Genomic DNA, 16,571 nt, shown 5'->3' with positions numbered 1-16,571 from the left:
TCAGCAATAACCTGCTAACTGACGCCCAGTTTGGGTTCCGCCAGGGCCACTCAGCTCCTGACTTCATTACATCCTTGGTCCAAACATGGACAAAAGAGCTGAACTCAAGAGGTGAGGTGCGAGTGACTGCCCTTGACATCAAGGCAGCATTTGATCGAGTGTGGCATCAAGGAGCCCTAGCAAAACTGAAGTCAATGGGAATCAAGGGGAAAACTCTCCATTGGTTGGAATCATACCTAGCACAAAGGAAGTTGGCTGTGGTTGTTGGAGGTCATTCATCTCAATCACATGACATCACTGCAGGAGTTCCTCAGGGCAGTGTCCTAGGCCCAACCATCTTCAGCTGTTTCATCAATGACCTTCCCTCCATCATAAGGTCAGAAGTGGGGATGTTTGCTGATGATTGCACACTGTTCAGCACCGTTCGAGACTCGTCAGATACTGACGCAGTCCGTGTCCATATGCAGCAAGACCTGGACAACATTCAGACTTGGGCTGACAAGTGGCAAGTAACATTCGCACCACACAAGTGCCAGGCAATGACCATCTCCAACAGGCAAGACTCTAACCATCTCCCCTTGACATTCAATGGCATTACCATCGCTGAATCCCCCACTATCAACATCCTGGGGGTTACCATTGATCAGAAACTGAACTGGACCAGCCATATAAATACTGTGGCTACAAGAGCAGGCCAGAGGCTGGGAATTCTGCAGCGAGTGTCTCACCTCCTGACTCCCCAAAGCCTTTCCACCATCTACAAGGCACAAGTCAGGAGTGTGATGGAATACTCTCCACTTGCCTGGATGAGTGCAGCTCCAACAACACTCAAGAAGCTCGACACCATTGAGGATAAAGCAGCCCGCTTGATTGGCACTCCATCCACCACCTTCAACATTCACTCCCTCCACCACCGGCGCACTGTGGCTGCAGTGTGTACCATCTACATGATGCACTGCAGCAACTCGCCAAAGCTCCTTCAACAGCACCTTCCAAACCTGCGGCCTCTACCACTTAGAAGGACAAGGGCAGCAGACGCATGGGAACATCACCACCTACAAGTTCCCCTCCAAGCCACACACCATCCTGACTTGGACCTGTATCGCCGTTCCTTCACTGTCGCTGGGCCAAAATCCTGGAACTCCCTTCCTAACAGCATTGTGGGTGTACCTACACCATATGGACTGCAGCGGTTCAAGAAGGCAGCTCACCACCATCTTCTCAAGGGCAATTAGGGATGGGCACTAAATGCAGGCCTAGCCAGCGACGCCCACATCCCATCAATGAATAAAAAAAAAGGCCCAGTTGGAATACCTGCGGTGCGAAGTCACTGAGGCCAAGGGAAATGAGTTAAGGTTGCGGGAGAAGAACGCCCGCTTGGCAAGGCAGATTAGGGAACAGGAAGAGAAAGTACAGGAGGTAAAGGCAGCGTACAAGCTAGCGAGCGAACAGGGGTTTGAGGAGGCAGACCACGCCCCCTGTAAAGAGAGGATAGAAAAACTGAGCCGGGCCCTCCGGAAGGCAAAAGGCATGGTATGCCTCATAAGCCCAAAGGCAGGCCAGGCAGATTTTATGGGGACCGAGGGGAGGACAGTTCCAACGTCACCGGTAGTGCCTAGGGACGACCCGGTTGAGAGGAGACCTCACGACCACCACCCATAGCGCCAAGTTTCAGCAAGGTTTGGCAGCAAGGAGAGGTGGAGCCAGGGGTGGAGCCAGAGGGGGAGGCAGAGGTAGAGCAACCCCCGCCCGTGAAGTCGGAGCCGGGACCGATGTGCCCAGCACAGCATCGGAGGTTCGGCCCACCCGCCAATGGCGACGATGAGGGACCCCTCCAAAACCAGTTCGTATTACCCTTGAACACCCAACAGCTTAGGGCTATGGTCAACCATATCCCGCAGCTCTCCGAGAAGGGAGACCCCTCGATCCACTTCAGGGAAGTAGAGCAGGCAGCCAGCGTCAACGACTGCGATGGCGCTGAACAGGCCAAGATGCTGCTATTCTCCCTGGAGAGTAGTCTCCTCCAATCCCTCTCTGACAAGTGTAAGAGGGGGCAGAGCGGGTACGCGGAGCTTAGAGATGCGGTTCTGGAGGCCATGGGGATGAATGAGGGATGTCCTTTCTCCCGCGTGGAGAGGACGGTCCAGCTCCCAGGGGAAACCCCGCAGGCTTTAGCGGACCAGCTGTGGCCGGTGTACCGGAGGGTCTGTCCGGGGACACTGGACTGGGGATTCCTGAATGGGGATCTCCTGGTCCATTGGCTCCGTTGCCTTTTGGCGAACAGCTTGCCACAGGTCCGGGCCAAGGCGGAAGTCTGGTTCGACCCCAAAAGCCCCCAGACCACCGAGCTCACGGTGATTAGGCAGCTAACTCTGGCCTACAAAAACGGTAGGGGAGCTGATTCACACCCACCCAAGGGAAAGGTGCATGAGGTAAAACCCGGACCGGGTAGGAAAGACTGGCACCAGGAAGGGAGTAACCCACCCAACACAAAGACCAATTGTTACGGGTGTGGGAAGGATTGTCACTGGCGGAAGGAGTGCAAAAACCCTTGGAAAGATAACAAGGGAAAGAATTCCACAGCCCCAGCCCAAAAGGCGGGGGCAGGAATCCCTTCCGCAGAGGTCGAGTCACTTTTGGACACCATGAGGTCCTTATTGACTGGCCAGGGGAGAGTAGCAGCAGCCACTGGTGCTCTGACCCCATCAGCCCCGTCCAACCCACAGCCCTGACTAGAGCCAGCGCAGCCTGTTTACCTGTGTTCCCTCCGGTATGATGAATGGAAAAGACCCCTTTTGGAGATGGAGGTAGAAAAGGTGACGGGTACCTATCTGTTAGACACTGGGGCATCATGCACCGTGGTCTACTGAGCTAACCCCACCACCTCGTCTCTCTCTAACGGAGTCCCATACAGTCTGTCGGGGTTCTCAAGTAAGGAACAGGCTGGCTCGTTTTCCATCCCGCTCGCCATTCGGTTAGGACCGCTCCGCTCCAAGTGGACCTGTGTCCTGATGAAATGGGAAGTGGAGGGTGGAAGAGGGGTCCTGGGAGCCGACTTTATTGTAGGCCACGGGATCCTAATGGATTTGAGGAACCATTGCTTATGGGGGGCAGGGAAAGTAAAGAACGGTGAGATCGTAGTAATCCCGGGAAAGGAAGGGAAGGGGACCCTATGCACCATGAAGCCCAAAGAGGGTTATAGCCTCGAGCTTATGGTCAGCAACACCCCACAGGAGTTCCAGGCATTTGTGCAGGCCCACCTGGCCACCTTTGCCACTCACAAACATGACTGCGGGAGGGTCAACGGGATTGAGGTCAGCGTAGACGGGGACGCCCATGGCCCGACCACAAAAACAGTATAACTTCCCCAGGGAAGCAGAGCCAGACATGGAAGCAGCCATGTCCTCGTTAGTACAGCAGGGAGTTCTGAGGCCGATAGCCACCCACGTGAATTCTCCATTATGGCTGGTCAGAAAGCTGGACAATTCCTGGAGGGCCACGGTGGACTACCGAGTGCTCAATAGTAACATCCCAGCCTGTGCACCCACAGTAGCAGCAGTTGCCGACCTGATAGGAAGTATTCCAGCATCCGCGACCACTTTCACGGTGCTGGATATTTCCAATGGGCTTTGGTCCATCCCTGTAAGGAGGGAGGATTAGTACAAGTTTGCCTTTACGTTTAAAGGGCAACAGTACACGTGGAAGCCCTGAGGCAAGCAGTTCCACAACAGCCCCAGCGTTTTCCATCAGCGTATGGCAAACAGTTTTAAGGACTTTAGCCAGCCCAGTTGGTCCAATATGTGGATGACCTGCTCCTGTTCACTGATTCGAAAGAGGAGCATGGCCCACTATTGGCTGAACTGCTGGAGCTGCTAGGGCAGAAGGGTTTCAAGGTAAACCCCAAGAAAGCGCAGATCGGCCAGCAGGAGGTGAAATTCCTCGGCCTGACCGTGCGCGCTGGAGAAAAGGCCATAGATAAGGCTAGGAGAGAAGCGGTACAAGAACTACTGGTCCCCAACACAGTAACTGGTGTGAGGTCGTTTCTAGGGCTAACCGGGTACTGTAGAGACTTTATTGAGGACTATGCAGCCACTGCAGCCCCTCTGCTCCGACTCCTACACAAGGGAGTGGAGTGGCTTTGGGATGAGGGTTGCCAGGCAGCATTTGTCAGGCTCAGGAAAGACTTGCAGACCGCACCAGTTCTAGTGGCTATAGATGGGGGGAAAGAGTTTTTTCTGGAGGTAGCAGCCAGCGGGGACAGCCTGAGTGCTGTGTTGCTCCAAGAGCGGCACGGCCGACTGCGGCCGGTGGTCTACTCCTCCAGGATACTCACGGATGTGGAGAGGAGCTACTCCAACTGTGAGCGGCACCTTTTGGCCACACATTGGGCTGTGAAAAGATCACTGATCTTCACAGGCACCTTTCCCATCACCCTCCTCACCCATCACACACCCACCCAGATGCTTCTGGATGGGAGGATCAAGGATGGGACAGTGAGCAGTGCCCGCATTGCCCGCTGGACCTTGCTCCTCTCACAGATGGATCTTAGAGTGAAGGGTCTCTGTGAGCCAAAGCTTGCAACCAACCTGGTATATCCTGGAACAGCCCACCGGTGTTGCATTGAAGGGGTTTGGGAAGTAAACATAGGTTTACGGGCCGGGATACATCCCACAGGCCGCGAGATCTATGTAGACGGTTCCAGCACGATATCTGCTGGCAAGCGTCTCACAGGGTGTGGAGTTTACGACCCAGCGGCAAACATTGCCCTGGCGATTAAGCTCCCCAGCACCATGAGCACCCAGCAGGCTGAACTGTCCGCGGTGGTGTACGTCGTTACACACCCCGAAATCTTCCCCACCCACTACACGATTTGCTTGGACAGCATTTTTAATTTTTTTAAAATTCATTGATGGGATGGGGGCGTCGCTGGCTAGGCCTGCATTTAGTGCCCATCCCTAATTGCCCTTGAGAAGATAGTGGTGAGCCGCCTTCTTGAACCGCTGCAGTCCATATGGTGTAGGTACACCCACAATGCTGTTAGGAAGGGAATTCCAGGTTTTTGGCCCAGCGACAGTGAAGGAACGGCGATACAGGTCCAAGTCAGGATGGTGTGTGGCTTGGAGGGGAACTTGTAGGTGGTGATGTTCCCATGCGTCTGCTGCCCTTGCCCTTCTAAGTGGTAGAGGTCGCGGGTTTGGAAGGTGCTGTTGAAGGAGCTTTGGCGAGTTGCTGCAGTGCATCTTGTAGATGGTACACACTGCAGCCACAGTGCGCCGGTGGTGGAGGGAGTGAATGTTGAAGGTGGTGGATGGAGTGCCAATCAAGCGGGCTGCTTTATCCTCAATGGTGTCGAGCTTCTTGAGTGTTGTTGGAGCTGCACTCATCCAGGCAAGTGGAGAGTATTCCATCTCACTCCTGACTTGTGCCTTGTAGATGGTGGAAAGGCTTTGGGGAGTCAGGAGGTGAGACACTCGCTGCAGAATTCTCAGCCTCTGGCCTGCTCTTATAGCCACAGTATTTATATGGCTGGTCCAGTTCAGTTTCTGATCAATGGTAACCCCCAGGATGTTGATAGTGGGGGATTCAGCGATGGTAATGCCATTGAATGTCAAGGGGAGATGGTTAGAGTCTCGCTTGTTGGAGATGGTCATTGCCTGGCACTTGTGTGGTGCGAATGTTACTTGCCACTTGTCAGCCCAAGTCTGAATGTTGTCCAGGTCTTGCTGCATATGGACACGGACTGCGTCGGTATCTGACGAGTCTCGAATGGTGCTGAACTGTGTGCAATCATCAGCGAACATCCCCACTTCTGACCTTATGATGGAGGGAAGGTCTTTGATGAAACAGCTGAAGATGGTTGGGCCTAGGACACTGCCCTGTCAAACTCCTGCAGTGGTGTCATGTGATTGAGATGAATGACCTCCAACAACCACAGCCAACTTCCTTTGTGCTAGGTATGATTCCAACCAATGGAGAGTTTTCCCCTTGATTCCCATTGACTTCAGTTTTGCTAGGGCTCCTTGATGCCACACTCGATCAAATGCTGCCTTGATGTCAAGGGCAGTCACTCTCACCTCACCTCTTGAGTTCAGCTCTTTTGTCCATGTTTGGACCAAGGCTGTAATGAGGTCAGGAGCTGAGTGGCCCTGGCGGAACCCAAACTGGGCGTCAGTTAGCAGGTTATTGCTGAGTAAGTGCTGCTTGATAGCACTGTCGATGACACCTTCCATCACTTTGCTGATGATTGAGAGTAGACTGATGGGACGGTAATTGGCCGGGTCGGATTTGTCCTGCTTTTTGTAGACAGGACATACTTGGGCAATTTTCCACATTGCCGGGTAGATGCCAGTGTTGTAGCTGTACTGGAACAGCTTGGCTCGGGGCGCAGCTAGTTCTGCAGCACAAATCTTCAGTACTATTGCCGGAATGTTGTCAGGGCCCATAGCCTTTGCAGTATCCAGTGTCTTCAGCCATTAAATGTTCTCCCATTAAATGCACTCTCCTGATTCGAGGCCTGCAAAGCTACTAATAACTTCTCCCCTGCTAGATCCTTATCCTGGCTCTCCAGGGCCGACTCCCTTAACTCGACTGCCTGTGCTGCAACGAGCCTGTCCAAAAACTGGACCTGCTTTTTGAAACTCTTCAGCCAAACTGCCTTCTCCAAGGACTTCTTGTGTTCCTTTCCCTCTGTCCACTTAGCTGCTGCATCTACCGGACGCCCAGCCCTTAACAGAGTGGTGATCCACTTCTTTGTGATATTCACCTTGCTAAACACATAATCAGAAATCCTTTCCTCCATCATGGTTTGCTCATCCGAACCATTTTCTACTGTATCGCAACCCTGTTGCCGGTGTCCTGCCACAGTCGCCATTCTGTAGGGGGTGGGGGTTGTGGCGCGTGCGCCCAGTCAGTTATGCCCCTGACTGTCTGTGAGCGGTTTGAATCGCTCCCACGCCCCTGGGTTCTAGACAACGGACTTAGGTACAGGCGGCGATAAAGAAAGACTCGAGTAGACAGGTGGTTTGGATGTAAGAAAACCAAGATTTTATTAAAACAGAAATAAACACAGTCTTACGAGAAGTTACTAGTATAAAATTACAGGCAAGTACAAAATAGCTATACTTATACAGGGAATGGGGAACACAAGGCACATCGAGGGAAAACAAACTATATTAACAATCCCCTTATCCTTATCCCACCCCCTATACCTAACTAGATTAAGCTATGAGGGGCCAGAATTCATGCTCGCCAATCCAAAATAAAAGCCAACTGTTTGACGAATTCAGGTTTTGAGGTTTGGTCTTTTGTCCCTCTAGGTACCCCGTCGCCACATGGTCTTCAGGGGCGCGGTGCTGGGTCTGCTGCTGTGACACACCTTCCCCTCCGCTGCCATCGTCGTCTCGTCGCGATGGGTTCTCCTCTTCTTCTCCCTCGGGCGGCCGTCGTCGGCAACGTTGTGCCTATAGGGCAGTTGGCAGTCTTAACTGCCTAGATTTTCTTACCCAAGCTTAGGAACGCCAGTATATTCGTCGTGGCGTGGCCACCTGCATTTTCACAGTGTTCAACAAGGAATGTTCGTCTCACCAAGCGCCAGCTTATAACTAGACGCTTGGCCTCATCAATACGTTTTTCGCTGCCCTGCTCTGCTCTTATCGAGTTGTTACCGTCTTCTTCTTCTCCTTTCGTCTCGTCTCGTTCGGTTATTAAACAAGTCCTGAACTGCCTACTCACTTTCGTCTCGCCCCTTTTTGCGGCCTGGGCGTCCTGGATGGCTATGGACTTGGGTCTCGTTCCTCTCCCCTGCAATTGGTATGGTGTCCTTAGTTACTGAAATTCTGCTACGGGGAGCAAGGAGAGAACCCGCCACGAGGCCAGGGCACGAGTACGAGCGGCAGCCCCAGAGGCCGGAGCCACGAGAGCAGGGACAAGGGCAAGAGCAAGAGAGAGATTGCTACCCCAGGGCCTGCAGTTATACTCCTTTCGATAGCCCCTTATCTGCACGCCAAATCAGGTTAGTTCATTGTTCCAATTTTGGCGGGCTGGTTTAAATGATTGTAGCAATCTAAACTAACTGTTTTTAGATGGCCGTTTATCGCACCTAATGGCCTGATGTTCGAGCTGTATTGTTATTAATGCATTTTAATCAGCCTGTCCAGCCTCGATGGCTTCCTTAAGCTGTTTCCGATTATTTATGCAGACAACTTGATGGCCTCAAGTATAGGCCTAACTGGTTTTTCTGTCTACGATTTGGCTTAATGCATATTCAAAGTCCTGTGTCTGCTTTCCAAAATACAAAGTCCTTTTTCACAGAAACTGCATTTTAGGTTTCGATTTCCCGAAAAAGCTGCTTGTACCACAGAGTCCAAGCTTTTAAAATCTTGCAGGCTTTTGGTCACGAGGTGCGGATGTCATCTTTGGATATCCCTTTTAAAATGTCCATGCAGGGTCCCTTTTATTATTAATAACCTTGGGGGAAATGTGGGAATTTTGCGAATCTTACAAGACGAAGTCCCGTTGTCACATTGAGGACACCCTCCATCGTGTTAGCACTACCACTGTGCTAAATGGGATAGATTCAGAACAGATCTAGCAGCTCAAAACTGAGCATCCATGAGGTGCTGTGGGCCATCAGCAGCAGCAGAATTGTATTCCACCACAATCTGTAACCTCATGGCCTGGCATATCCCTCACTCTACCATTAGCATCAAGCCAGGGGACCAACCCTGGTTCAATGAGGAGAGCAGAAGAGCATGCCAGGAGCAGCACCAGGCATACCTAAAAATAGGTGCCAACCTGGGGATGCTGCAACACAGGACTACATGCATGTGAAACAACAGAAGCAGTATGCTATAGACCGAGCTAAATGATCCCACAATCACGGATCAGATCAAAGCTCTGCAGCCCTGCCACATCCAGTCGTGAATAGTGGTGGCCAATTAACAACTAATGGAAGGAGGAGGCTCCATGAATATCCCCATCCTCAATAATGGCGGAGCTCAGCACACGAGTGAAAAAGACAAGACGTTTGCAACCATCTTCAGCCAGAAGTGCCTAGTGGATGATCCACATCGGCCTCCTCCTGAGGTCCCCGCCATCACAGATGCCAGTCTTCAGCCAGTTTGATTAATTCCACATAATATCAAGAAACATCTGAGCGCACTGGATACAGCAAAGGCTATGGGCCCTGACAACATCCGTGCTGTCGTGCTGAAGACTTGTGCTCCAGAAAAGCAGGACAAATCCAATCCGTCAATTAACCCCCATCAGTCTACTCTCAATCATCAGCAAAGTGATGGAAGGAGTCGTCGACAGTGATATCAAGCGGCACTTACCCATAACCTGCTCAATGATGCTCAGTTTGGGTTCTGCCAGGACCACTCGGCTCCAGACCTCATTACAGCCTTTTTTTTTGGTCCAAACATGGACAAAAGAGTTGAAATTCAGAGGTGAAGTGAGAGTGTTTGACCGAGTGTGGCATCAAGGAGCCCTAGTAAAACTGAAGTTAATGGGAATCAGGGAAAACTCTCCACTGGCTGGAATCATATCTAGCACAAAGAAAGATGGTTGTGGTTGTTGGAGGTCAATCATCTCAGCCCCAGGACATCGCTGCAGGAGTTCCTCAGGGCAGTGTCCTAGGCCCAACCATCTTCAACTGCTTCATCAATGACCTTCCCTCCATCATAAGGTCAGAAATGGGGATTTTCGCTGATGATTGCACAGTGTTCAGATCCATTCACAGCTCCTCAGATAATGAAGCAGCCCATGCCTGCATGCAGCGAGACCTGGACGACATTCAGGTTTGGGCTGATAAGTGGCAAGTAACATTCGTGCCACACAAGTGCCAGGCAATGACTATCTCCAACAAGCGAGAGTCTAACCATGTCCCCTTGACATTCAACGGCATTACCATCGATGAATCCCCCAGCATCAACATCCTGGGGGGTCACCATTGACCAGAAACTTAACTGGACCAGCCACATAAATACTGTGGCAACAAGAGCTGGGCAGAGGCTAGGTATTCTGCGGTGAGTGTCTCACCTCCTGACACCCCAAAGCCTTTTCACCATCTACAAGGCACAAGTAAGGAGTGTGATGGAATACTCTCCACTTGCCTGGATGAGTGCAGCTCCAACAACACTCAAGAAGCTCAACACCATCCAGGACAAAGCAGCCCGCTTGATTGACACCCCATCCACCACCTTAAACATTCACTCCCTCCACCACCGGCGTACTGTGGCTGCAGTGTGTACCATCTACAAGATGCACTGCAGCAACTCGCCAAGGCTTCTTCGGCAGCACCCCCCAAACCTGCGACATCTTCCACCTAGAAGGACAAGGGCAGCAGGTGCATGGGAAACCACCACCTGAAAGTTCCCCTCCAAGCTACACACCATCCTGACTTGGAAATATATCGCTGTTCCTTCATCATCGCTGGGTCAAAATCCTGGAAATCCCTCCATAACAGCACTGTGTGAGTACCTTCACCACATGGACTGCAGCGGTTCAAGAAAGCGGCTCGCCGCCACTTTCTCAAGGGCAATTAGGGATGGACAATAAATGCTGGCCTTGCCAGCGAGGCCCACATCCCAGGATCTAATTTTAAAAAAAGGCCAGGCAGCATCTGCTTTCTTGGAAGGTGCTGATTCCTTGCTGGGGACATTGGCATAAGCGAGTCTCTCTGATTATACTGATATTTCATTGATGTATACAGCAATGAGACGCATTTAAAGTGAAAACATTTAATGGGACCTTGCGGTGCTTAAATTGGCTGGCGCATTTGTCTACCTAATAACAGTAAAAACACTTCCAAAGTAATTTATTGGCTGTGAAACGCTTTGGAATGTCCTGATGTGAAGGGCACTATAATATGCAAGTCCGTTTTTCTTTCAATGTTGAAGTTATGTTTTCAGTTCAGTTTTCAAAATACTGTAACTGGTAATGTAGTTCCAACTACGGGTCCCTCTATATTTTCTTCTGCTGAAATAGCCACAACTTTTCACAATCTCTCCCTTAAATATTTTCTGAAATCTCTGGTTGGTTGGTTCAGTACTGTAGGACGTGGTCTTTTCCCCAGAATTTCTTTAACTTCAAGCAAGACGAATAGTGAGGTACATCTTTTCCAGCAAATTGCACTTAGGGGGTTTATCAGGACCTATGGATAGGATTGGTTAATGGTTTAATTCTAGTTTCAATCCTGGTCTTTGCTTGTAAAACAGCTATCTGAGCAAGTTGTTGAAAGATCAAAGACTCTTTCAGAAAAGTATTCTATGTCCTCCAGTGGAAGGACACAATTCGCCAGATTTCTGAGCAATAAAACAGTTGAGCTTCCCCCTTGGCAATGAATGCCTTCAACAAAGGCCCAATGTCTGTCCTCCAAGCACTCTATCATACCACTCTTTGCCTGTCTCCTGATGATGGTAGTTTCTTTCCCTCTTTTTTCCTTGCTTGTCTAATTTACTGGAACAACAGGATGGCTAACTGTTGTCATTAGATAAATGCAGGAAACATATTATTCTAAGTCCCTAGAAGCTTTTTTGCTATTGAAGTTTTAAAAAGTTCAGTGCCATGAATGGCAGACATTATGAGCACTTTTATTCTAGGAATAGTACTGTATAGTAATTTAGTGCTAACATCATTTATTTCCCACAAATAGTAAGGCAGATAGACCTAAAGCTAAGGTTTTTGTGCATTAAAAAAAAAGAAACAGCTGTTGGGGCCTGCTTGCAAAAGCCACATACAAAAGCTTCTTGTCTATGTGTGCACAATCCAGTGACTCTGCATATAATTACTGACCAATCAGAGAGGTCCAATTTTCATTGGTATCTTACTGAACTTACAGGTCTCTCAGTCTTCCTGCAGGAATGTAATGAAGCTTGGCAGCTGAGTATGAAGCAGAGGTTCACATAAAAGTTGGATGAGAGTATAGTTCAACCCATGGACTCTTGAGCAGTGCAGACAGGGACACCTGCTTTGTTATTTTTCCCTGCTTTGTTCAGATTGGCAGGCAGAGGCAGACATAATTTATCACTTCAATAGTACAATATAAATATCAGCAGTGATCGGAATTCCGGTGCTGCAGCATTTAAATGACCAGATTACTGCTACAAATTTCTTGCAATTTAATTAACTGAAAGTAAAAGTCAAACCACTATAGTGTTACAAAAGCTGCAGCTACTGGTTTCAGGTTTGTATCTGTGGAGTGAGATTTGCAGCCAACAGACTGGATTTATACTCCTGACTGAGCATTGTTAGAATTTGCACTGAGGTCACGGATAAAAGAGCTCTTCGCACACGTGATTGAATTTGTGTCCAACTCTGCTTCCTGGATGGTTAGTTTTTAATGTTAGGAGGCTACAGATAGGATTGTCTGCTTTCTCTTAATATTAGGAATGTTGTAAAGTAAATTTATGAAATTCTGAGGAGCTCCAACAGACTACCTCAGAACTTTTGAAATGTAACTTAATACTAGGCAGGAATTATACTGCATCTTTTGCAAACTCAAACTGGGGTGCGGTGGCTTCCTGGAGAAGGCTTTAGTGCACTTGAGAGACAAATTGGAGTTTGACACCTGATACAGGAAACTCTAATTTAAACGGCACCTAAATATCCGGAATTCTCTAATAACCGGCAAAATTCATACTCCGAAAACAACACCTCAATAACCGGAAATGTTGCTGAGTCCGAGTCTCCCGCGGTGGCCGAGTTAGTCAGTGGAGGTAGTTCTCCAAACTGCCACTACTCGGCTTCTTGGCGCTGTCGGAAGTCTCTTCCAATCTGAACACCTCAATATCCGGAAATGTTGCCGAGTCCAAGTCTCCCGCAGTGGCCGAGTTAATCAGTGGGGGCAGTTCTTCAAACTGCCACCACTCGACTTCTTGGCGCTATCGGAAGTCCGAACACCTCAATAACAGGAGTTTGACTCTCCCGCGCGGCCAGTAGTCTCTTCCAATCCGCCATTTTCGGTGTGTCTCTCCATCTTTATAGTGAATTATTTCCCCCATCTTGCATTATGGAATTCCCAAAAGTTGGTCCAAGCAAAAGGAAGAAAGTGGTGTTAACTTTAAAACAGAAAATTGAGTTATGCCAAAGACTAGAAAGGGGAGAGAAGTGTATCAACATTATGAATGAATTCAAAATTGGTTCGTCAACAATCTACGACATCAAATCGCAGAAGGATAAGCTGCTCAAGTTTTAATCAAGCTCGGAGACATCTAAGGGTGTAGAGAAACGGCGTACGTTTCATAAGCCTAAGCTTGAAGAGCTGGATACCGTGCTTTATGAGTGGTTTTCTCTTAAGCATTCAGCGGGTGTTCCACTTTCCGAACCCATGCTAATCGAGAAAGCGAAGGATTTCTACGTAAAGATGGAGCTCACTGACAATTGTGCTTTCTCAGAGGGATGGCTAACGTGCTTCAAGTTACGGCAGAGGATACGACGACTCGATATTTCCGGGGAGAAGAAATCAGCTGATAACGACACTGCCGAAGAATACTGCAATTATTTCAATCGGATTGTGCAGCAACATGATTTGTCGTAAGCACAGATAAAAAATGCTGATGAAACTGGCTTATTTTGGAGGTTTTTGCCAGAATCAATGCTGACTGGGGCTAGTGAGACTAATGCTTCAGGTTACAAGAAAAATAAAGATTGTGTAACCATACTAACATGTGCGACGCTGTTGGATCACACTGGGTTAAACTTGTTATTGGGAAGTATAAAAATCCCCGTGCATTTAAAAATGTGTGGCACTTACCAATTGAATACAAAGCTCAAAGAAATGCTTGGATGGCTAAGGAAATCTTTTTGTATTGGTTCCATCATATTTTTGTTCCATCTGTGAGGGAACATTTCCGTAAAATAGGGAAACCTGAAGATAGCAAATGCATTTTATTGCTTGATAATTGTAGAGATCATCCGCATGAATCCGAGTTGGTTTCAGGAAATATTTTCACCATTTATTTGCCACCAAATGTAACTTCTCTCATACAACCCATGGACCAGGGCGTAAAATGTTAAACCAAGATGACAATATTCACGCATTTCAGAAGGAATAACATTTTAAAGATGCCATCTTTAATGTTGCATGTTCCTGGAACTTGGTGAAAGGTCACACTTTGAGACAAGCCTGGCGCAAATTGTGGCCTTCTGTAATGTTTGCCAAAGGTGGTTCTTCAGAGGAGGAATTTCATGGGTTCAATGTTCGTCCCAAGAAGAGTACAATAATGGAAATGGCTGGCATGGTGAAAAATGTACACCCAGCAAACCCTCTACATCACCTCAGTGAAAGTGATATTGAGCAGTGGGTTGATGCAGATAGAGAAGTTGGTGTTGTGCATATGTTAAGTGATGATGAAATAATTGAGACTGTTTTGAATCCAAAGAAAGAAAAGGAATGTGAGATGGAAAGTGAAGAGGATGAGATTTCTGAAGAGAAGAAGATTTCTTGGGCTAAAGCTGCAGAAGGATTTGCTTTAATCCTCCAATTTGCTGAAAGGCAGCCTTGCTATTCTGCCCAATAAGTTATGCAACTCCATATTCTGCATTCCACCTTTCTACAAAAAAGGCAAGAGTCCACTAAGCAAGCAGACATCCGGGACATGTTTAAGAAAGCTTCCAAAAGAGTTGAAGCAGTGGAAGTGCCTGAAGAATCTGTTGAAGTGCATGATCCTGATGACTCAGCTGGCATGGATATTCCTGATGAACCAGCTGACTTGGAATAAGTCAACTACAGTATGCAGTCGTTTATAAGTTTTGTTTTACTGTTAAGTAATTAAAGAGTTATGGATTACCCTCAACTGGCAGTACTGTACTTAATCAAGCATTTTCCACCATCCATTTAACACAACATCCTGTAGGTGAGTACCCAATTATACTGCACATTTCTTGATTTTTTTATTTTTGTTTGTTAAAAATAACCTCGGTAGATATACCTCTCCGTCATCCAGAATTTTTAATGAACTGGCACCATCTCGGTCCCGCCGGTGCCAGATACAAAAGAGTTTCCTGTACTACCATTTTTATGTCTATATACACCTGAAACCACTTTGCATTGATGTGACGTGGCAGAATAACTGCACCCAAAGACTTCTCGTCCTTTTGAGATTATTACTAACATTGTTTTGTGTGAAATGTCATCTGTAAAAATGTAACTATGACTACATTTTAAATTGCATTGTCATCAATGTGATTGTTCAGTTACTATGGAAGCATAAACACAAACATTATGAGCAATCACTAAAATGTAGTAATCAGGTATAAAAATTACTCAAAAAGGCTAATGGAATGTTAGTCTTTATAACTAGAGAGCTACAATATAAAAGAGAGGAAGTTTTGCTACAGCTATACAAAGCCCTGGTTAGACCATGTCTGGAGTACTGTGTACAGTTCTGGGCACCGCACCTTAGAAAGAATATATTAGCCTTGGAAGGAGTGCAGTGAAGATTCACCAGAATGTTACCAGGGCTCCAAGGGTTAAATTATGAGGAGAGATTACATAAACTAGGCTTGTATTCCCTGGAATACAGAAGGTTTAGAGGTGATTTGATTGAGGCTTTAGGATTGTGAAAGGAATTGATAGGGTTGATAGAGAGAAACTTTTTTCTCTGATGGGGGAGCCTAGGACAAGGGGACGTTACTTCAAAATCAGAGCCAGGCCATTCAGGAGAGAAGTTAAGAAACACTTCTTCACGCAAAGGGTGGTAGAAATGTGGAACACTCTCCCACAAAAATCAGTAGATCAATTAATAATTTTAAATTTGAGAGTGCTCGATTTTTGCTAGTCAAGAATATTAAGGGATATGGAGCCAAGATGGGTGGATGGAGTTCGGATGCAGATCAGCCATGATCGCATTGAATGGCTGAACAGGCTCGAGCAGCTGAATGGCCGACTCCTGTTCCTGTGTTCAATCTATTACCCAGTTTCCTGATTATTTTAAAGCCATCTGACCTGCTAATTGACAGGTTAACATTCCCTGTGAGAATTGGCTTTGTGGAGCTTAACTGCAGTGCCTCTTAAGGGAATACATTTGGGACTTTTATTTCAAACATGAATTGCAGCAATTGTTTAAATAGCATTAGTCAGTAGGTCTCGCTGTGCACGCTCCATAAGATGCTATATTAAGTTTAATTTTTTTAAATTGCATAGCAAAAGATGTAAAAATTGATTTGTGTATTTTAAGCTCATCCCAAGCCATACCATGACAAGTAATGTATTGTGAAATAAAACATGAATTTCTTTTCTAATTATGGAGAATAGTATTTCATTGTATGCTAGTATTTTTGGGCAGATCTTAGTTGCAAATGATGTTAAATTTAGGGAGAGTGTAATGATAAAATGAGTTGTATCCTAAATATAAAATTGATCAAAATAATGTTTATATTAATACTAAAAATAGCAATTACCGGCATACAAATTATGACAATTGTGGTGTGTGATTATTTATCATAGAATATTCAGTTAAAAGAGGTACATTGTACATGTCATTTCCAAAATTATTTTGTACTGCATATTGGTGGCGTGAAATATGAAAAAAAATGCTATTAGAGTGAAAAGGTACTCTGTTGGGAGTTTT

At 47.3% G+C, this 16,571-nt stretch overlaps 1 protein-coding gene across 6 annotated transcripts in view; it reads left to right on the top strand.

The window, feature by feature from the left end:
- The window catches only part of psd2 (pleckstrin and Sec7 domain containing 2), a 301,948-nt gene that overhangs the window by 12,601 nt on the left and 272,776 nt on the right, over nt 1–16,571 (top strand). For 3 of the 6 annotated variants that reach the window (XM_085995218.1, XM_085995219.1, XM_085995214.1), the window contains exon 1: nt 7,922–8,011. Coding sequence is in view for 2 of the 6 variants with exons in the window: in XM_085995221.1 (XP_085851347.1) it covers nt 7,812–8,011 (200 nt within the window). In the remaining 4 variants the exon portion in view is untranslated. Of the gene's footprint in view, nt 1–7,316; nt 8,012–16,571 lie in introns of those variants that run through there. The other 3 variants (XM_085995221.1, XM_085995220.1, XM_085995215.1) reach the window with 2 other exon arrangements.

This window comes from Somniosus microcephalus, chromosome 8, assembly GCF_052327205.1.
Source record: "Somniosus microcephalus isolate GS21.2 chromosome 8, FLI_Smic_1.0, whole genome shotgun sequence".
In the NCBI taxonomy this organism is placed as follows: Eukaryota; Metazoa; Chordata; class Chondrichthyes; order Squaliformes; family Somniosidae; genus Somniosus; species Somniosus microcephalus.
The sequence above is the reverse complement of the archived record's forward strand: the minus strand, read 5'-3'. Positions and strand labels throughout refer to the sequence as shown.